At 40.7% G+C, this 22,833-nt stretch overlaps 1 protein-coding gene across 3 annotated transcripts in view; it reads right to left on the reverse strand.

The window, feature by feature from the left end:
- The window catches only part of MTUS1 (microtubule associated scaffold protein 1), a gene marked incomplete at its 5' end in the record, with an annotated part of 168,740 nt that overhangs the window by 81,799 nt on the left and 64,108 nt on the right, over nt 1-22,833 (reverse strand). For 2 of the 3 annotated variants that reach the window (XM_080796035.1, XM_080796034.1), the window contains 2 exons: nt 160-321; nt 22,505-22,700. In XM_080796035.1, coding sequence (XP_080652161.1) covers nt 160-321; nt 22,505-22,700 — 358 coding nt within the window. The remainder of the gene's footprint in view (nt 1-159; nt 322-22,504; nt 22,701-22,833) is intronic. The other variant, XM_080796036.1, reaches the window with a different exon arrangement.

Consider the following 22,833-nt stretch of genomic DNA (forward strand, 5'->3'; position numbering starts at 1 on the left):
TTTTCTTGTAAAACTTTTTGAGAAAGTCCATGGGAGAAGCAGCATTCCTATTTTCCCCTAAATCACAAAATCAAAATTCTAACGATTATTTGTAGCACATTACTTTTCTTATAACTATGGCTGCAATGATCCCAGAAGTTTGACAGAAGACCGACTTACGATTATTGCTGTAAGTGCTCAGATCACTGTGGGTGCTGGTAAGAGAGGAGGTGCTTCCTGTCCTCCTCAGTGCAGAACTTTTCAAAGATGCTTTGGATTTAGGAAGTGGCCTAGGCAAATTCACCCGAGACAGCTGTGCATTTTTCAAGGATGTAGGTTTTCCTTGGGATTAAAGAAAAAAAAAGTTTCTACTTCATTTTGAAAGGTTTAAGCTTATAAACTTCATTTCCTGCACTAACTACCGAGTCAAAACACAAACTGAATATTCAGCATCATGCAATTTTCAGATAGATGTGTTTTTTTTATTTTTGATGACTTGAAGGCAGAAGAGCAGAGGCAATGATGAGACCATCAGGACATGCGAAGGGTAGCTGTAACCCTGTAAGCTGGAGTAATTAGCTCAGGTCTTGTGTGACAAGAGATCAAAAAAGCCATGTGACACAGAGGTTTCTGGAAAAGATAAAATCAAACCTCCGACTTCCACTCATACTGTTGATTAAAAAACAAATTAGTCCACTCATACACTAGGCTACCATATAAAAAATAGATGAAAATTTAAAACCAAAATGAGAAAGAAAAATTCAATTAAATTCATTAAAAAAAATTCATTTTTAAAAAATGCCTAATGCCTACCACCAGGTGGTGCTGGATTATTTTTTTTAATCTCCTCTTCATCTTGGCTCCTTATTTGCCAAACTTAAATTGTCTTCACTCAAACTTCTCTTTCTTGTAGCATTAAGTGTTTCCACTTAGCAATGAAATATGTATGCTTCATAATCTCTGGCACATTTGAAATCATACAATCCCGATGCTCACTCCTGCTACCTGATTATGGACATTTCCCAAATTCAATCCTTACAACTTTCTTCACACCCATCTCTCTTGCAGAATCTTCATTTATTTCACTCTAACCCTTGCCCATCTGGATGAATCCCAAATTCGCCCTTGCAGCCTTGCCCTTTTTCTGAATACCAATGCCATTCCCATTTTAAATTCTTTGTTGAATGTTTCAATTTCGACACTTCCATACCCTCCTCCCTTAAGCTAATTACAAATCCATTTTTCCTTTTTTCCCAGCCTCAAAACATTGGAATTGTCCTTCCTTCCCCACATCCCCATATAATCTAACATGAAGACTCTCCGTGCTAAGGGTATTACACCACTGAAAAATGGGGTGAGCTGAAAAGGAACTTACATGAAAACGATGGTGTCCTATATTCCTAATGGCCCCGTAAGTGAGTAAAGTGATATTTCTGGAAAGCAAGGCTCAAGGCTTTGTAGGAGTTCAGTGATTTTGCTCATAAAATTTTCATAAGAAAAAGGAGATTAAACCTCTTAGATCTTGCACTGAAAGTCATCCACTTTGAAGTTCTACCCACCTCCAGCTTTATCTTTGTACTTGTTAACTGTAAACATCAAACTTCTGGTTATGCTTACTACCAAAAGAGGAGTTTATTTAGGAAGAGCAGAGAATAATAGCAAGCGATGGCAAAGCCATATGCAAATACGTCCAACAGAGGCGAGGACAGCGGGAAGCTGGGAAGGCTGATACAAGTAAAAGCCCACCCGAGCAAACTGGGCGCCGAAAGGACAGTGGCTTCTCATTGGCTGCGCTGTGACGGCGTCTGATTGGCTGGATTGTTGTGGGGGGCGGGGAGAAGGAAGCGTTCCTTCCGCCTGCTGGGTTAATCAAGCAGTATCTGCTCGCAAGTTAGTCTTTTTGCTGGCACCGCTCCCGACAGAGCGGTGGGAGGGCAGGAGAGCTCCCCCTGCCCAACCTTCCAGTTTCATTTTAGTGAGGTTTCCCATTGCTCATTTCACAGGCTGTTCTTTTACGCTGGCGTGTGTTCTGCTCCAATCAAGCTAGTTTCCTCTCTCACACCAAGAAGTAGTATGCTAATTCATGAGGCACATTGCTTCTTTTCGAAGAGGTCTTCTTCGGCTCAATCCAAATCCTACAAATCTTCATTCACCCCTTTATATTTTGCCTCAACAACTATATTAGACTCCTAAAGCGCTGTCCTTCCACCCTTTCCAAGTCCATCACGTTGATCTTCTGAACATGAAAAAAAAGGTTATGACCCAGTCTAAAATTTGTGATTCCCCAGCTAGGATGATCTTATTTTTAATTCCTTTAATATTTAAAGCTGTAAATGACAGTCCTGGGATTGATTACGATCAAACTCTTCCCCATTATGCTTTACCATGCTCTCATCCCTACACACACACACACACACACACACACACACACACACACACATACACACCTTATTTTTATTTTTCCAGGCCTTTTTACTCTATTCTTCTGAATATGTTCATCTTTGTGAATGAACTAGCCTCCTTTCCATCTAATCCCCTATCTTGCCTGGTGAATACAAAGCGACAGTTGTTGCAAATCCTTGCCACTCATTTGTAGCCCCTACCCTAGATCTACTGAATCACAACCTCCATTTTAACAAAATCTCCTGGTGATTTGAATACACCCAAGCATGAGAAGCACTGTTGAGAATCAGAACTTCTTTGTAAAACCAATCCTGCCAGGGCACCTTCCCTGTGTGCCATGGGCCACGCTTTCCTTTATCACATCCATACCTGCTTTCACAACAGCATCTACTTCAGTTGGGCTCTCCTACTCCTCTCTAAGTTTCCTGAGAGCCGGAAGAGGACCTGATTCCATTCTGTCCCTCAGGACTTAGCCAAGGGTATGGCATGAAGTGAGATTTAATAAATATTTGTGGAATGAATTTTTATTGTAAGTCCACGAGGAAGATTCAGGAAATAAGGAGAGGTTGGGGGGAAGGGACAGGCAAACTTTCAGCTGTAAGAAGAATAAGGTCTGGGGAACTAATGTAAAATGGTGACTGTAGTTGATAAGACTAGTATATCATTGGAATTTGCTAAGAGTTGAACTTAAATATCTTCAAAAAAGAGAAGAGAAATATGTGAGGTGAGGGATATGTTAATGAAACTCCATAACTAAAATCATTCTATAATATGTATCATCAAATCACCACTTTAAATGTCTTTACACTTTGAATGTCTTATTAGACTTCAATGAAGTTGGGAAAAAAATAAATGTAGAATTATACAGATGATAGTAATAGCTATTAAAAAAATTTTTTTTAACAGGCCAGGAGTAAATAAATTTCGATAATGCCTTCTCTCATCTACATTGAAGCATTAAACACTTAATTTTTACAAGCTTATTTGTTCTTTGTTAATATTAATGGGACTCTTCAAATAGTCTATTACCTAGATAAAAGGAGACATTTTTCTTTATAGTCCTTATAGTAACTAGCAAGTAATAGATAATCAAATATTCACTTGATTTTTAGACTTATATTTAACTACCAGTTTTACTTGCTTTTGGAGGTACAGAAAAAACTGATCTTTTAGAATATACAGTTACTAAATTATGGCCCCTTGACAGCAAAAACATGTAAGTCTTCATCATCATCGGAAACAATGAGCAAGGGTGAGCAAGTAACAAAGGAGTATTTCTGGGCCATAGCTAAGGTACAGTCAAAGCTAAACAAGTTTGGAAACTCAATTTGTTTTTTAGAAAGGGATGTTTCATAGCATTGTTTCTGACAGCATCATGGGTTTACAGACATTTCTCAGTGTGCCTCAGAATTACTACAGACCCGTAGCCTCTCTGATTCCAACACGCAGCCGCACACCGGAAGCAAGGTTGCCCTGCCAGCTTGTGATTGCTATGACCCTGTCCTACCCCATTCCCAAGGCTTGCTGTCCCTTCCACCTAATGGCAACTGGCAGTCCTAGCAAAAGTCTTCCCCATTCGACCATTAGTCTGACTCCTGGGCATTGAGAGCCCTGAACAAAGCCTGCTGCGCCACAGAATTACCTCCTCTGAAACTCAGAATAATCCTAACAGTACACTGCCATTACTATTCCCAGAGCATAGATGAGAGAGTCACTTGGGTGGTAAAATGGCTTCCTCCAGTCACACACCTCAGCAGTGCCAGAGATGCCAGGAAGGCAGACAACCTACCACCAGCCCAGCATTCCCTCTCTGGGGCTGCAGAATAGAAGCATCAGGGGAAGGAAAGGAGAATCAGGCTGGAGGCCACCTGAGCTCCTCTTTCTAGAAGGGGGCTCCCCTAGTGCAATGGTAAACCCAGTGAAGATACAACCAAGGTGTTTCACTGTTCCACCAACAGTCCTCATGTTTACCTGAAGAGCAAAGTTGACCTCAAGTACCCATAATTGGGACTTCATATAAAGAAGCAGTAAAACATACACATCATAACCAATATGAAAAGTAAGACATAGCAACACTGGACTGAGAGACTGAGTAACCTGAGAACCAAATTCTTAAACAAGGAAATCCTTACAGGACCACATTCGCTTCACAGCACGTAACTGATCCCAGATGTCAACCATCAAGATTGAAGACCTACCTAAGGACACATTACTCGCCTCAGTGGTTTATTTTAAGCTTATGCTGTTAGCATAATCTTACAGAGAGACAACAGATTTGTTTTGACCCTGTAATTATTACCATCTTTTGTCTAGGGAAGACACGGAAGGACTAGCATTTGCACTTAGCCTTAGATAGTAACACAGAGAGTCTACTGAGTTTGAAGTATGGCCTCATGAACAAGCAAGGTACTCGGATACCCACCCTGGAAAATCTGGTCGAATGTTCTATACTTAACAACAGAACATCAATAAGGAATGCCTTGTAAAACTAAAAATCTAATAAAATGATTTTATGTGGAAAAAAGATATTAATATTGCCCTGCTCTTTAAGCTCAGACTTACCTACATATTGAAAAATTCCAGGAGATATACCAGAACTTTATGAGGCTGTTATGAAATACAACACAGGGGGACTTAGAGGAAAAATAAGGGAAAAAGGCAGAAATGGGTAATTTTTCCCTCCACCTTTCATATGCTTTTTCTCTTCACACTTTATAATAAGCATATTTTATCATAAAAGCTAACATAAAACATTAAAACACTAATAGATATTATTAAAGTCAATGGAGTCAAGTATTTAATCAGATAAAGATGTTCAAAACAGATACAGAAACCAAGAAAGATGTTCAAAACAGATAAAGAAACCAAGAAAGGATAAACTGGATCAACAATTAAGGTAAGTAGATTCTAATCATTTTTATTCCTGTGCCTCTGTAAACATGAGGTATTCTTCAGTCCTTTTAATTTTACTAAGAAAAAAAAACAACACAGAAATCAACGGGTTAAGTGATGCTTTTATATGGTTATGATGAAAAGGGTCCCTTTGCGACCAGAAAGTTCTTCATGAGACCATAATGGTGTGTTCCTAGGACTGGAAATTAAAGTTGAAGGATGAACTCCTAAAGGGAATGCCTTTGTTCTGACACTGATGTTAAATGATCCATTGTCCAGGAGAAAGCTCCCCAGGCATTCACAGGTAGGTAGCGCCCTCTCTCAGCTCCAGCCTGGCCTCCTCTGCGGCAAAAGGACAGGCTGGGAAAGGAGGTGAGTCCCACCAGCTTGCAAAAGGCTTTCAAAGTAATGAGAGCAGTTTCCCAGGCCACAGAAACATCTGCTGGTCAAAGCAAGTTCTTCTCTCTGAATTCTTAACCAGACCAGGACACATTCAGCCTTAATATGTTTTTCATTAGATTTTTCCACATTGGACAAAATGAGCTGCTATTCTTTACATTTGATGAAATTAAAGTGTTCTTCAGAAGTGTCAAAGAGCTGACAAAAAAAACACAAAACAAAACAAAACCCAAAAAACCCACAGAACAAACAACAACCCCCCTCCCCACAAAACCTTAGCTACTCTTTTACCTATATTCGAAGACAGATCTTAATAAAAATCTAGACAACGGTTCCCAGGAGGGGTGATGTTGCACAAGTATTTACTTGCCTACATAGGAAAGGTAACTGCAAAGTAAGGTAATAGCAAAGCACAAATGTATAGGGTGCTAGAAACACCAACATTTTAGTATAGAAATCGCTGCCAAATGTCTTCAGTAATAATTATGAATACTAGGGAATACATAGTAGCTCATTAATTTTTTTTTAAGATTTTATTTATTTATTTGACAGAGATCACAAGCAGGCAGAGAGACGGGGTGGGGCGGTGGGGAAGCAGGCTCCCCGCCAAACAGAGAGCCCGATGCAGCGCTCGATCCCAAGACCCCGGGACCATGACCCTAGCCGAAGGCAGAGGCTTTAACCCACTGAGCCACCCCGGCACCCCTCATTAAAATTCTTTTAATAGGACTGTGGTTTGTGTGGCTTACTAGGTGTGCAGGCATCACGGGGAAGGAAAAGAAGATGAGACTGGAGAGGTAGATAGTTTACTGTTCAGGATGGCATGAAATGCCAGGCTAAGAACTTCAGCCCTTAACTGTAGCGTGTGGGGTGTGGTGGGGTGATAGAGAGCGTGGGGGACTACAGCTTTCTTGGCTTTTGCTCTAGAGTTTGATCAAGGTGGGGCAGTGTGCATAACTGACCAAAGGCCAGCAGGAAAGAGTCTGAAATGGAGTTTAAAACCAGAGAAAAGCTTAGGAGACAAGTGCACTTGCCAGGACTAGAGGCTGTGGGGATTTTCACTGGACAAGGACACCAATCTGGAATATAGACACTATGTATTAATATATATAGCTTAAAACATAAATTGTTGTATTTTATAAGATATAATAAGTATCAATAAGGCAGGGCCCTTAACTAGTCAGGAAGAGAAAATGCCAAGCAAGCATAGTTAAAATACAAAGCATGAGAATATGTTTACAGCTATAATTACAACTTGGGTTCTTTTAGCACAACTCTGTAGAGACAGTGACCTTTATGTTAATTATCTACAGTAGCTGGGAATTATTGTAAAGCTAATGTAAGTCTACCCAAAGGGATTAAAAAAATTAATGATATAAAGCTAACGTAAGTTTACCCAAAGGGATTAAAAAAATTAATAAGTTATGGGAGAAATAAATTAGATGCAAAACTGTGGCTTCAGATTCATTTTTACTCAACCCAAAATAACCAACTTCTCTCATTAATCTTAATGAAGACATTAGAAAATTTCACTTCGGTATAAAGTGTTATTGTCTAAAAACTATGCAAATAAATCTGATAAGCTGCTTACAAAATCAATACTGTAAAAAAAATCAACAGCTTTCTGATGTAGCAGGAAAAATAGAAAAAAGATCCTTTAGCAATAAAAAGTAAATGCACATGGAGACATGTATATGCACACTATTTCTATAAATAATCCAAAAGTGCTGATATTATGGAAAAAAATTTTAAATGAGGAACATAAAAGATTTGAATAAGTAATTATACATGTTAGTTCTTCCCTGAATTAATATATTTATTGAATGGTATTCCCATCTAAATCCACATGTGATTATTTTAATTTTTTTTTAAATTTTTTTTTTTTTAAAGATTTTATTTATTTATTTGACAGAGAGAGATCACAAGTAGGCAGAGAGGCAGGCAGAGAGAGAGAGGGAAGCAGGCTCCCTGCTGAGCAGAGAGCCCGATGCGGGACTCGATCCCAGGACCCTGAGATCATGACCTGAGCCGAAGGCAGCGGCTTAACCCACTGAGCCACCCAGGCGCCCCCACATGTGATTATTTTAAAGGACGACTTGGGACAACTTTCAAAAAACCTATTTAAATTAGCTTAGAGTAAATAAGAATAGGCAAAAATTTTGGAGCATAAACATGAGATGCCTACAGCTAAAGAACAGAAAGCTTTGATTTAAAAAAAAAAAAAATGGGCAAAGTACTTGAATAGACCTTTCTCCAAAGAAAATACATAATGGCCAACACCACATGAAGCTGTTCAGCATCACTGGTCATTAGGGAAATGCAGATCGACACTACAGTAAGATACCACATCACCCCCATTAGAATGGCTATTATAGAAACAAAACAGAAAATACAGTGTTGGTTAAGACGGAACAACTTGGCACCCTGCACATTGCTGGTACAAAGTAAAAAGGTGTAGTTGCTGTGAAAAATGGTATGGCTGTTTCCCCCCAAAAGAAAAACAGACAGCCTGGCATACAATCCACTAATTCCACTTCTGGGTATATATCCAAAATAAATGAAAGGAGGATCTTTGTACACCCACGTCTATAATGCTATTCATAATAACCAAAAGGTAGAATCAACCCAAGTTGACCATTGACAGATGAATGGATAAACCAAGTGTGTCACATATGTACTATGAAATATTATTCCATCCCAGGAAGGAAAGAAATTCTGACACATGATATAACATGGATGAAACTTGAAGATATTCCATAAGCCACTAATGAAAGGACAAATATTACATTATTCTTCTTACATGAGGTACCTAGAGCAGTGAGATTCAGAGACAGACAGTAGAATGGTGGTTGCCAAGGGCTGGGGAGATGGAGAGTGGGGAGTTAGTGTTTAATGGGTCAAGAGGTTCAGATGGGGAAGATAAAAAGTTCTGGAGATGGGATGATGGTGACTCTTGCACAACAAATGGAATCTATTTGACACCAATGAACCACACACTTAAAAAATGGTTAAGATGATAAATTTTATGTAAAATTTATCACAATAAAGAAGTTCAGTAAGAAGGAAGTTGTGTTATTAGTTATTATAGGATATTACAAAATAAACATAGTCTGTTATGGGCATAAAATTATATTGAAAGATTAATAGACTGGTATATAAATCCCAGAAATATAAAAATTTAGAATAGGAAAAGGAAGATTTTTTTTTCAGATAAGACATTTGTGGTATTAAAATAACTGAATTTTAAAAAAAAATAACTGAATTTAAAGAAATAAAATTTGAGAACCAGTACGTATGATACGGTGATTAAAAGTGGACAATTCAGAGCCAGACTGCCTAGGTTTTAAACCCAGTTCCAGCAAACACTGTCTGCGCGCAGTTTACTTAGCCTCTCTATGCCTGTATGTCTCACAAGAAACAATAGGCATGATGATAGGAATACTTACTTTATACCTTCTTCTAAAGATTAAATAAGTTTTATTTTTAAAATGCTTAGAACAGTACCTGGCACATCTTAAGAGACCTAAATATTAGCCACTAGTCTTAACACACACACACACACACACACACACACAAAATTGAATTATAAAGGGTTTAGAACAAAACCATACATCTTAACATATTTACCATAATAGCTAAATATAAGTCAGTCTCTTTAAATAGAGAAGGTCTTGTTCAGCATAAAAACATAGGAAAAATTAAAGGAAAACACGTATTTCACCATATAAAAATGGAAAAATTTAAAAATCACCACATACAAATTAAAAAGGCAAATAATAAGGCACAGGACAAAGGACAAGGAACAATATCAAATCAACAAAGAATCATATGCCCCAAAATGTAAGGGAGCGAAAGCTCTTAACAAAACAGTAAATAAATTAGTCAACACAATTTTTTAAGATGTATAACCTTACTGTATCTGGCGTCTTTTCTGGCTCCCCAACTGTCACCCCTAATCCCCATTTTCATTGCTCACATGCTACAGAAAGATTTAAAAAGCCCAATACTTGCATTCCCAGTCTTCCAAGATGGAGGGACTACGCAACTTGGTTTGTGCCATTAAGACTTAAAGACATGAGTGCTAGGGGGTAAGATGCTGAATAGGACTGTTCCTTCCCGATAAAGGTAGACATGCATGCCAGGACGAAGCCTCGACTCTGGGATGCTGTCCTTCACCTTCAGCATTTTACACAGTAGCAGGAGGAATTGGCACTTGGAACTCTTAGCGACCACATTTTAACTGAAAACTCACTGAAAGAACAACATGCTGAGTCAGGAAGAGTGGAAAGGCAGAAAGATGACATTACTGAATCACCAAACCTAGACCTACCACTTCTAGACTTCCTGTTAAACACACACACAACCTCTGGTATAAACCAAAGGGCTTTTTTTTTCTTTTTTTTCTTTTCAGCGTAACAGTATTCATTGTTTTTGCACCACACCCAGTTCTCCATTCAATACATGCCCTCCTTAATACCCACTACCTGGCTCCCCCAACCTCCCACCCCCCGCCCCTTCAAAACCCTCAGGTTGTTTTTCAGAGTCCATAGTCTCTCATGGTTCACCTCCCCCTCCAATTTCCCTCAACTCCCTTCGCCTCTCCATCTCCCCATGTCCTCCATGTTATTTGTTATGCTCCACAAATAAGTGAAACCATATGAACATTGACTCTCTCTGCTTGACTTATTTCACTCAGCATAATCTCTTCCAGTCCCGTCCATGTTGCTACAAAAGTTGGGTATTCGTCCTTTCTGATGGAGGCATAATACTCCATAGTGTATATGGACCACATCTTCCTTATCCATTCATCCGTTGAAGGGCATCTTGGTTCTTTCCATAGTTTGGCGAACATGGCCATTGCTGCTATAAACATTGGGGTACAGATGGCCCTTCTTTTCACTACATCTGTATCTTTGGGGTAAATACCCAGTAGTGCAATTGCAGGGTCATAGGGAAGCTCTATTTTTAATCTTGAGGAATCTCCACACTGTTCTCCAAAGTGGCTGCACCAACTTGCATTCCCACCAACTTGCATTCCCACCAACAGTGTAAGAGGGGTCCCCTTTCTCCACATCCTCTCCAACACATGTTGTTTCCTGTCTTGCTAATTTTGGCCATTCTAACTGGTGTAAGGTGGTATCTCAATGTGGTTTTAATTTGAATCTCCCTAATGGCTAGTGATGATGAACATTTTTTCATGTGTCTGATAGCCATTTGCATGTCTTCATTGGAGAAGTGTCTGTTCGTATCTTCTGCCCATTTTTTGATGTGATTATCAGTTTTGTGTGTGTTGAGTTTGAGAAGTTCTTTATAGATCCTGGATATCAACCTTTTGTCTGTACTGTCATTTGCAAATATCTTCTCCCATTCCGTGGGTTGCCTCTTTGTTTTGTTGACTGTTTCCTTTGCTGTGCAGAAGCTTTTGATCTTGATGAAGTCCCAAAAGTTCATTTTCGCTTTTGTTTCCTTTGCCTTTGGAGACATATCTTGAAAGAAGTTGCTGTGGCTGGTATCAAAGAGGTTACTGCCTATGTTCTCCTCTAGGATTCTGATGGATTCCTCTCTCATGTTGAGGTCTTTATCCATTTCGAGTTTATCTTTATGTCCGGTGTAAGAGAATGGTCGAGTTTCATTCTTCTACATATAGCTGTCCAATTTTCCCAGCACCATTTATTGAAGAGACTGTCTTTTTTCCACTGTATATTTTTTCCTGCTTTGTCGAAGATTATTTGACCATAGAGTGGAGGGTCCATATCTGGGCTCTCTACTCTGTTCCACTCGTCTATGTGTCTGTTTTTATGCCAGTACCATGCTGTCTTGGTGATCACAGCTTTGTAGTAAAGTTTGAAATCAGGTAACGTGATGCCGCCAGTTTTATTTTTGTTTTTCAACCCAAAAGACTCCACCCCTAAACTACTAGAACTCATACAGCAATTCAGTAACGTGACAGGATACAAAGTCAATGTACAGAAATCAGTGGCTTTCTTATACACTAACAATGAAAATACAGAAAGGGAAATTAGAGAATCGATTCCATTTACTATAGCACCAAGAACCATAAGATACCTGGGAATAAACCTAACCAAAGAGGTAAAGGATCTGTACCAAATGGCATTTTTAACTACCATGTTCTCTCTCCGCATCTGATGCAGTTGAATCCCTCTTTATCTCCCTAGCCCTTTAAAATTTAGGAGTACTCCAGATTATTTTGTAGTAGTCTAGGGAGTTCCCCAGTGGTGCCCTTGATCTGTTCTCTTCTGCACATTCTCTTAATGGCCTTATCCAGTCTAGTGGCTTTAAATAGGATCTAAATATTGATGAATCCCAAATTATATCCATAGACCAGACTTCTCTGCACCCTAGACCTGTATATCCTACTTTCCACTCAACATCTTCACTTACAAATTATTCATCTTAAATAGCTCTATGGCTTAGTTCCTGATATGAATCCCCTAACATCTGTGTCACCACCATCCATACCCATCTCCGTGGATGGCAACATTATCCTTCCATTGTTCACACCCAAAGTGCTTAAGTCATCTGTGACTCTGCTCTTTGGTCTCACCTCACCTAAGAAAATCCTGTCAGCTTCACTTTCAACACACCTGTCTAGAATCTGACTACCCTTCACAGTCACAACCCTGGCAAGAAGCCACAATCTCCCTCCATGATTGTAGCAATTCCTCCTCACCAATCTCCCTGATTCAGCCATCACCCCCATTCAATGCATTCTCTACACAGGTATCAGAGCAACCCTGTCAAAATTTAAGCTCTTTCAGTTAAAAGCCAAAGTCCTTAGGATTTTCAGGACTGTGCTTGACCTGGTTCTCTGCTACCTGTCAAACTTCATGGTCTGTTTCAACTTTTCCTCACCTCATTCCTTGCTTTCCTAGAGCACATCGGTAAATCTCCACCTCAGGGTCTTTCCACTTGCTCTCCACTCTTGATAGGCACGGTTTTCCTCCAGATACTCCCAAGACTGACGCCCTCTGGCCTTTATTCAAAAGCCATCTTTCCCTGGTCACACTCAGCAAAATTTCTCTCTCTCTCTCTCTCACACACACACACACAAACAACCCCCAACATTTCACATTCCCCTTCTCTGCATTAGTATTTCCCCCCCTCTTTAGTACTTCAGATTATCAAGCATCCTCTATACTTTGACTCATGTATTACCTGTCTCTCCCACCAGAATGTAACTTCAAGGAGGGCATGTTTTTAATCTTTTATTCACTTCTGTACATCAGCACTTTGATCCCTGAGTCTACACCTATTCAATAAAGATTTGAGTGCCAAGCATATGCCAATTAAAGTAAGATACCGTTTTGCACCTTCTGCAACAGTAAATATTTGGAAAGAGTGTTAGCAATGTCAAAATACTGGCAAGGGTGTTGGAAAACACTCTAACACATACTCAGAGTAGGAGCACTGACTTGTATGCTGTTTCTGAAGGGCAATTTGGCAACATGTATCAAAAGTCTTACAAATGCTCACACCCTCTGATTCCATCTAAAGGAATGTATCCAATGAATTTATCTGACCAAGCTCTTACACTCATGTACAAAGTTCTTCAGTGTAGAATTATTTCACACACTATAAAAACAAAACAAAGGGACGCCTGGGTGGCGCAGTCAGTTAAGTCTGACTCTTGTTTTCAGCTCAGGTCGTGAGATTGAGCCCTGTGTCAGGCTCTGTGCTCAGTGTGGAGTCAGTTTGAGATTCTCTCTCCCTTGCTCTCTGACCTTCCCACCCGTGCCTGCTCTCTCATGCTCTAAAATAAACAAATCTTAAAAAAACAAAAACAAAACAAAAAAAACCCCTAATGTTCAAAGAAGTCTGAAGAAATATATGGCAGCACATTTCGATAATGAAATATTGTAAGGTTGTTTAAAATCACGTTATTAAGAATAAGAATGTAAGAATCTAGGAAAGAAGGCACCACGCCTTTTAAATGAAAAAGAAAATTCAATCAACTCATGCAAAAAGAAAAGGCACTGAATAGTTATTAATTATGAAGTCAAAAACTATTTGGCATTGATAACATTAAGGGGAATTTTTGTTTTCTTTTCCAATTTTCAGTGAAAGCGTTATACTTTCAAAATAGCCTACTTTGTTGGGGGGTGCCTGCGTGGCTCAGTCAGTTAACTGTCCTACTATTGGTTTCAGCTTAGGTCAGGATCTCCGGGTCATGGGATCGAGCTCCATGCGGGGATCCAAACTCAGTAGGCAGTCTGCTTGAGATTCCCTACCCCCGCTTTGCCCCTCCCCCAGGCTTTACCACACTCATGTGTGCACTCTCTCTCAAAAATAAATAAATCGGGGCGCCTGGGTGGCTCAGTGGGTTAAGCCTCTTCCTTCGGCTCAGGTCATGGTCTCAGGGTCCTGGGATCGAGCCCCACATCGGGCTGTCTGCTCAGCAGAGAGCCTGCTTCCCCCTCTCTCTCTGCCTGCCTCTCCGCCTACTTGTGATCTCTGTCAAATAAATAAAAATAAATAAATAAATAAATAAATCTAAAAAAAAAATAGCCTACTGGGATGAGGGCAGCAGAAATCTGATGAGCTATCCAAATTAACTGGTTAATTTCAAGATCCAAGAGGGGTAAATTTAAGGTTTACCTTGTCTGAAACCATGCTTCTCCCCTTCCTTCCATGACACTGACAGGCATGGGCTCTGTCTGGATTTCCTCTGCCTGTTAACTGCCAGAACACCAATGGATTGTAGACTAATTGCCCAACCACCCTCCTCCGTATTTCCGAGGACCTTTACTGACTTGGTTTTTTAATCTCTACATTCCATAGTCTGAACCCTAACTGTCCCTTCATTTCTACTTCCTAGTGTATCAGTTAAGACCTAAAAATTACCTTGATCGAGATGTATTCTTCTTAGTTGTAGATCTAGGATCTTGATGCCAAAAATTACTAAATAGCAGAAAGCATCAACACTAAACCAAGGCTGGTACTTACATTTGTAAGGGGATACCTCAATCATATTATAGAATTACCTATATTCTAACAAAAAAGAGTTTCAGCAAACTTTGGTATTGGTAATCTTACCTTCCTCTGAAATCCTATGGCTTTTTTTTTTTTTTCCTTAAAATATCGTAAGGACACATGTGATGGGGCATGAACTCATCACCTCTCCTAGCTGACTGGTAATGGGTAAGGGCAAGCACCATGTCCTACTCATTCCACAATTCCTCTGGGTCTGGGTATGATGGGCAGAGTATACACTCCCGAAGTGTCAACTAAATGGATTATCTTCCAGAACACAGAATTTCAGAGATTTGAGAGCCCACATTCTTGAGTTAGCTAAGACTAGGCTGTATTCATAGGACACAAGAAACAATCTACATAACTAGCACTATTTGCTTAAACTCAAGAGTAAAGGCAAAAATCAAGTCACGGTAGTACAGGTGAGTCACAACAAAAATACCGCAGGTATTAACAGGGTGGTAATTTGACAGAGAAACCAGAACATCCCACAAAGCAAGGTTCTCACATGGACTGGAACTGCACAGAAGCCCAGTGTTCGTGGTGATACTGTCTGTACCTGCCTCTGCAAATGTGTTCCCAAGACGTCTCCCGCTTCGTGTGTGAAACAAAATTAACTTCCACAGTCACGGGCCTGGGAACATGCATCCCACAACTAAAGGTGTAATAAACTCAAGACTCAGAAGCGTTCATCCTTTCCCCAGCTACCATATAAAGATGAACAGGGTCTTCATAGGTTGTCAGCAGACTGATTTATCTGGTGGTGAAGGAGCTCACCTCGCAGTCACGGGGCTCCTCACCACAGTGGGAAAAGGCACACCGTGACCATCCTGGCTCAGTAGAAGCCAAGGTTCTTCAGCAGAGCTACTTTGAACAGTGAGGTCACTGTGACTCAAAACTTCTCTAAGGTTATAAAAATATGCAAATGAAGACATTTTTCACAAACTCCCTTCAGAGACATCACCTACCTAACCTCAGCAAAGTGAGCTGCAAAATACAAAGGAAGAAGCTGCCCAGCCCATTATCCAGAGCCGCTACTCTAACACTCAACTATCAAAATGCCCTATTTCTTCTCCAAGTGGGTCCGCACAGACACACTGGTGCATCCCCTTTATTTCTCAGACTTCCTTGCCTGTGCGCTGGATGCATTCTGATGCGTCCCTGAGGTGATCGCCAGCTGTCCCTGCTGCTTTGATCTTTATCAGCTCTTGCCCTCTATACATTTTAACTGTCTTAAACCTCAAACACACTTTGAGGGGCTTCTCGGTCTCTTCAAATTCAACATGTCCCCACTACACCCATCTGTCTCCTCCTGAGAACCTCTTCTTACTACTCTATCTTGCTGTCTCGCTCCATGGCCGCCCAACAAGCAAACTGAGGAGACACGTGGGACTATCGGCCACCAACAGAAGCTGACCAGACCCTCCTCCTCCAAAACATTTTTAATATTTTCACTCTGCTTCCTGTTCCCACACTGGTATAACTCTAACAAGTTTGTATCTCGACTGCTAGAGAACTGATCAACCTCAAAATCTTTGGGGCTCATCCATCACTTACCCCAACACTCAGTCTGTTCGACGCATGCGGACCTGTCCTCGGTGTTCCCACACGAACCATACCCTTTCGTAACTGTCCACTTGCACCCTTGGGAATGCCAGCAACTTTCCATGTCTGGCAAACTTCTACAGGCACGTTCAGGGCCAGTTCAAATGTCCTCGCTATTCTCCGGTCTGCCCTCAGGCCCAGTCAGGGGTGTTCCCTTCACAGAAGTCTCCCTTCAAATCAGGCCAGACAACATTTTTAAACACCTGTTGTGTAATAGGTACACTGTGCTAAGCAATGAAACATGTAAAAATAACCAAGACCTGGACTCTCCTTGTGGACCTCACAACTTAGGAGACCGACATGTACAAAAATAATCCGAGTACAGCATAATAAATGTGAAATATCACAGGGGCCAGGACAGGTCAGCTGCAGTTTGAAGAATGAAGAGTCTGCATTCACATGATGTGCTTCAACTCCCCTTTCCAGCTCAGCCTCCAGTGAGTGAGATCATGACAAGGGGCTATTATTTCATCATGTTTGTATTCTCCAAACCTAGTAGAGTGCCCGGCACACAGCAGGCTCTCAAAACTTTTCTTGAATTCATAGAGTAAGAGAAAAGTGCATAGTGACCTATGATGCCTCATGCATGGGTCATTCTAGAAAATAATCTTCTCCAGAATTACTCGCCAAGTGAGAAGAATGGAGTGGAATGCCTGTAAAATGATCGAGACTGCAGTTATCATGTCAGGAAGGAATAAAAGAGAAGACACTTGTCCCCCAGATGCCTGTAAGACCCCACTTGGTTGGTCTCATCCGCACCTCCTGGCCCCCCACCACGCACACTGGGCAGCTCCTGGTCCCTCGAGCACCTCCCCCCACCCCCCAGGCTGCCTCACCTCCATCTTTGCACTTGCCGTTCGCTCTGCCCAGGAAGGCCTGTCATCTGATGTCTCAATGTCTCCCTCCTTCTGAGCCTTCAGGCACTGGCTCATTTGTCACCTGCTCCGCAAGTCCTTTCTCAGCCACCTGATATTAAGATCTAACTCCCTTCACCACCTTTCTCAGCATTTATCATCTTACATTCTCAACATTTTATTTAATTTTCTGATGCACCTGACTAGAATTTAAGCTCTGTAAAGGCAAGAACGTATCTGTTTTGTGCCTGTCTCGCATTCCCAGCACAGGCAGGCACTCACTAGACCCTTGTTAGATGAGAAGTCAGGGTGTCAGACCCCTGGGTGTATTTATAGAGGCCAAGAGCATAGAGACTGCTTGTTCTGTTTCCGGTCTCCACCAATGATGAACTGCGTCACTTTGAGCAAGTTACTTAAGGTTTTAAGACTTCCAGGGTGCTTGGGTGGCTCAGTGGGTTAAAGCTTTTGCCTTCAGCTCGGGTCATGGTCCCAGGGTCCTGGGATCGAGCCCCGCATTGGGCCCTCTGCTCAGCAGGGAGCCTGCTTCCTCCTCTCTCTCTCTCTCTCTCTCTCTCTCCTCCTGCCTCTCTGCCTACTTGTGATCTCTGTCAAATAAATAAATAAAATCTTTAAAAAAAAAAAAAAAAGGTTTCAAAACTTCCAATTCCTCATCTGCAGAAGTGGGAGGAGTATACCTGTCTATACATCATGAGTTGTGAGAGTAAATGAAAACAGGCATTTAGAAAGCTTAGAACAGAGCATGGCATGTCACTGGCGCTCAAAACATTACTATGACTATTATTTTTATGCCAAGAACACTTGAGATCCCTTCTTTAAAAAGTGTATTAATTACATGCAAATATAGAAGCACCAAAACCAACCCGTTGAAGTTAGCTTTTAGAGTAAGTTATTAGGGGATAATTTCTTGTTTTTAAAGAATTTATAGTGAGTATCCTTCTCCTAAGTTTGCTAGCTATTTCTCTCAAACTCACCTAGAAAAGACTAAAATGATATAAAAGTGAATTGAAATGATTTTAAATTCCCTTTAACACTAAATAGACAATTAGCTTACAAAAAACAACTACGGAAAAAACAACTAAGCAAGAAAGCTCAGAAACCTATAACGCTAGGCAAGTCATTACAAGTATGGGATGTCCTCCTGGTTTCAGAGGCATTTATTTTATTAACCCACAATAAACGGAATGAAAGCAAAGGTTTATCCTTTTGAAATGTTATTTTTCTTTCTCCAGAGGAAAAACTAAAGACTATTTCTATCATGAGGCCTTTCTTCAGGCTCTGGTATCATCAGACCAACCCCGGAACATTCTTCCTTTTCCCCAGAGTCCTAAAGCACTTAGGGGCCATTTCCACACCCTTTATACACCCTTTCTGTGCGGCTCTGTGGTTGAGTCATAAACACGCTCTTGTCCTCCCCGGGTAGGTTACACGATCCAGAGGCCAGGGAGTGTGTTCTGTCCGACTTCCATAACCCTACCTTGCTCAGGCTGGTCATCGGAAGGGCAATTACAGCGTTGTATGAAGGAAAACACACATTTATCATCTAAAGCCTGATAAGAACTGGTATCGCCTTCAGAAGAAGGTGGCAGATAGGTCGAAGACGCCTGAATGAATCACGAAGGATTTAACGATGCAGTGATTCACTCAGCAGCAATTTGCAATAACCGTGTAACATCTTTTACATTTGAACATCTTTTAAATCTCGGGCCAAGGGCCTGAGAAGAGAAATGCCAATTTCTAAGCCATTCAGTTAAGTGTGAGAATTTTAATTTTTCAAAACTTATAGCCATACTAAGAGTAGTTTAAGATTTTAGAGAGAGAGAGAAAGAGAGAGTGAGCACAGGCGGGGGTGGGGGATGAGTGGGGAGGGAGAAGCAGACTCCATGCCGACCAGGGAGCCCAATACAGGGCTCATTCCCAGGACCCTGAGATCATGACCTGAGCCGAAGGCAGAAACTTAACTGACTGAGCCACCCAGGCGCCCCAGGAGTAGTTCTTCAGCCTGATAATGTGAAGACTAAGAGAACGGGCTCCAGAGCCCTACCGCCTGGTTTGACTCCTACCTCTGCCACTTACTAGCTAAGTAATCTTGACAAATTATTTAATTTCTGTGTGGTGTTTTCCTCAATCTGTAAAATGAGGACAAGCCTCACAAAACTACTCTGAAGGTTAAATGCACTCAATGATATAATTAAGACATTTAATCCTAAGACAGAGCCTAAAACTTGGTAAGCATTTTGTAAGTGTACACTACTATCATTGGCATTATAATTATCATCCTATTTTCCCCCACAATCTCATCTTATTTAATTGGAGTGGTTAAAACACACACATACTCTTAACGAAGATACGTTGCATCTGGCTTGTTGTCATCAGTCATCATCAGATTTTGTACAAATTTAGCTATGGTCATCATGCTGCATATTATCATTTCTAGATTTTGACAGGGAAAATGCAAGAGCTCCATTGACTTTAATCACAGCTCTCTCTCATACTCAGGTTAAACCTTCAAGAAAATGTCTATTATTTCAAGTCTAGATCTGGTTTTCTACTTAGTTCTCTGAAAGGATTTATTGAAAACCCCAGCTGCAACATTCCTGCCGCTTACCTTTCAGGAGAGTAACTTTGTATACAGAGTACAGAGGATGTCCATTTGGTTTCAATATTCTAATACACAAACACCGCATTGTACAGTAAATAGTAACACACTCTCAGTGATCTAAAGGCACACTGTTTTTGCTCCTTGATCTGTTCTGCTTTTAACTCTGTGGTGATTAAATTTCCTGTCCCCTACAACAAACACCTCTCAATTTAATGTGAGCATCCAAACAAGCTAGTTGCTGTTATTACCTTTTTTTTTTTTTTTAAAAATACAGCATAATCAAGTTAGTCTTCCAACAGTTCAAATAAACACTCAAATGTGAATCCATGAAGTTTCTGGTTACATTAATTTTTTTTTCCATTTCTATATAGAAAACCACCAGGTAAAAGAAAACTTAGTAACACAGATTCAAAAGTCCAAATACATAACTGAACTATCAAGTTTCTTTATACAAGTTAATAAATGCTCAATAAATGTCCTTGTCTTTTCATTCAGAGTAAACAGACCTACTTTTCTCTTAAGGCAGGATATTATAGAGTATACAGAAAAGGGACTTTAAAATTGCTTAACTCTTCAGTGGAACTGATCCTCTACATAAAAGATTCGCATTGTTGAAAATACAGTTGAGACCCCCCGACCCCGCTTCCTCCCAGCCATAGGGGCATCTCAGTGGATGCCTGAAACCACAGATGATACCAAACCCTACATGTACTGCTTTTTTCCTACACATACATACCTATGATCAAGTTTAATTTATAGATGAGTTATAGAAAGAGATCAACAACTAATAATAAAATAACTATAGCCATATACTATAACAAAAGTTGTATGAACGTGGTCTGTCTCAAAATATCCTCACCCTTCCTCCTGTGATGGTGTAAGGGGATCAAGTGCCTGCACCAGGAGCTGGGTTGAGGTGAATGACCTAGGTGGTAGGATTTAGCATTAGGCTACCACTGACTCTGTAGCCAGAAGGAGGATCACCAGCCTCTGTACCACAACTGACTGAGGCTAACTGAAATCGTTGATGTTGCAGAACCCCAGAGAGCCGGGACTATTGCATATCCCGGGCACCGGCCTCATCTCCTGAGAGGATGAGCACTTCCGGTTTTCTGGGTTTTGAGCATCCTGTGGTCCAGAGAAACTTACTAGTAGTAGCCACTGCTCAGAAAGTTAGGCAAGCACCCAAACTGCCCCTAGAAAGAGGAGTGGAAACGTTGACAGGTCCTTACATTCTCAAGCCCTCCCACTTCACAACACAAGGCTGAAGCCCAGGGTGGGTAAAGGACTTGCTTGCATAGCTCACTGGTGCCAGAACATTACTAGAACACAGAGCTCCTAACCTCAAGGCCATGGTGCCCTTGGTCATGGCTCTCTAGCACCACCAAGCCACAGGTGCTCGTAACATCCAAATGGGGAGTCCCCATCATCTGTCTACAACCCTTCCTATCATCAACCACTACCCTGACCCTGTCATCAACACTAAGGAACAAAGCTTTGATCTCACTGTGCCTCAACTCCCCCTAACAGTGGCAATATCTAAAATCAGGATCATTGTTCCCCTTCTAGTTTTCTTCCCAAGGAAGAGGACTTCAAGTGAATTCTTTCTTCCCACTCAGCTCCTCCAGGGATGGGAATGGAATGTACCGCCAATCCCTCTTCCTCCACCCATACCACGTCCTGGCTTTGCTCCTCCCAACCCCAGGATCTTACTGCCAGCCCTGAATCTAAATAAATCACCCTCAAAACACCTCTGCTTGTTACAGGCTTCTCACACATCAGGCCTCAAAATGGAATTAGGAAATAGAACCTGAAACTATCAAGGTGTAGAGAGGTAATGAGATCCTCTGGGACCTGCTTGGTTTTGTTAGTTTCTGCTAAATGTTCTCATATGTGTTGACACATCATTCTAGAGGTACTTTTTTTTGTTATTTTTTTCACCCCGGATCATTCAACAGTAGTTACTAAAAGGGAACCTACTACTAAATCCATCGGGCATGCCTTTAATTTGCCCAAGGTTGTACCTGTTAAAATAAAGGGTGTTCCCTGCACAGTGTTCTCAGTCAACTGGAATGAGTAGCAATGTTTTTGTCTTAGTCTCTACGAAACACACTGACTTTTCCACTTCCTGTTCTGATCTGTAACCCAGAAAAGTCCATCTATCTGCCAAATTTTTAGTAAGACACCTAATAGCTACTCTTAAAGCATTCAAATCTAACAGGACCTTGAAACTATTACTTCTAAAATATAAACCAGTGTAAATAAAAGTTTGTCTTGGCAAAGTTTAACTTCTCAGTCACTCTTATATCCCTGAAAATTTATCATACATCGTTCAATAAAGCTCAAAGAAAAATTAATCTCTTTTCACACAGTGAGGGCCCACAATGAGTCTAGTATATAACATTTATGTATTATTAAGCACTTAAACATTTATAAAAATAACTTCTAATTGTGAAATTATTTGTAGATAGCAGGCACCCAATTGTTTATGATTTTTCTTAATAACTTAGAAGTTGGTTCATGCACCTGTATCTTTCTCTAACTAGCCTTTCCGTTGCTCAAAGATTAGAGCTGTGTCTAAGACTTCTTTTTCTACCTTCCCTACATAACATGCTGATACACAAAAACGTAAATGTTGTAGTGACAAAATGTATTAGTTTTATAACCAAAACCTGTCTCTCTGCTTTCTGACATGCCTAATTTTATATTCAAATAATTCACAAAAATGCTATCAGGCACAACTCATTTCTCTCATTCTTACCAGAACCGGACACGCGCCGGATCCTCTGCGGAGATAAGGCCCGATCAGAACTGAGGTTTCTACTGTCGCTATTCCGCCTCAAACAGGAAACAGAGGGCCCCACTTTGGCTTTTGAACCAGGTGTTTTCCTCAGATTGGAGGAGTCAGGCTTAGATATACTCCCACCTGATGCAGCCGCAGATTTTGAAGGAGAACCCTGTGAAAAAATGGTTAAGATTTTAATCCAGATCATACCTTCCTCATACCACTTTCCTTGTGGTGCTACAACCACATAACAATTTAATTGATATTTAATTTTCACTTTTAATATAAAGGAATTAAACCTCTTC

This window comes from Martes martes (assembly GCF_963455335.1).
Source record: "Martes martes genome assembly, chromosome: 2".
In the NCBI taxonomy this organism is placed as follows: Eukaryota; Metazoa; Chordata; class Mammalia; order Carnivora; family Mustelidae; genus Martes; species Martes martes.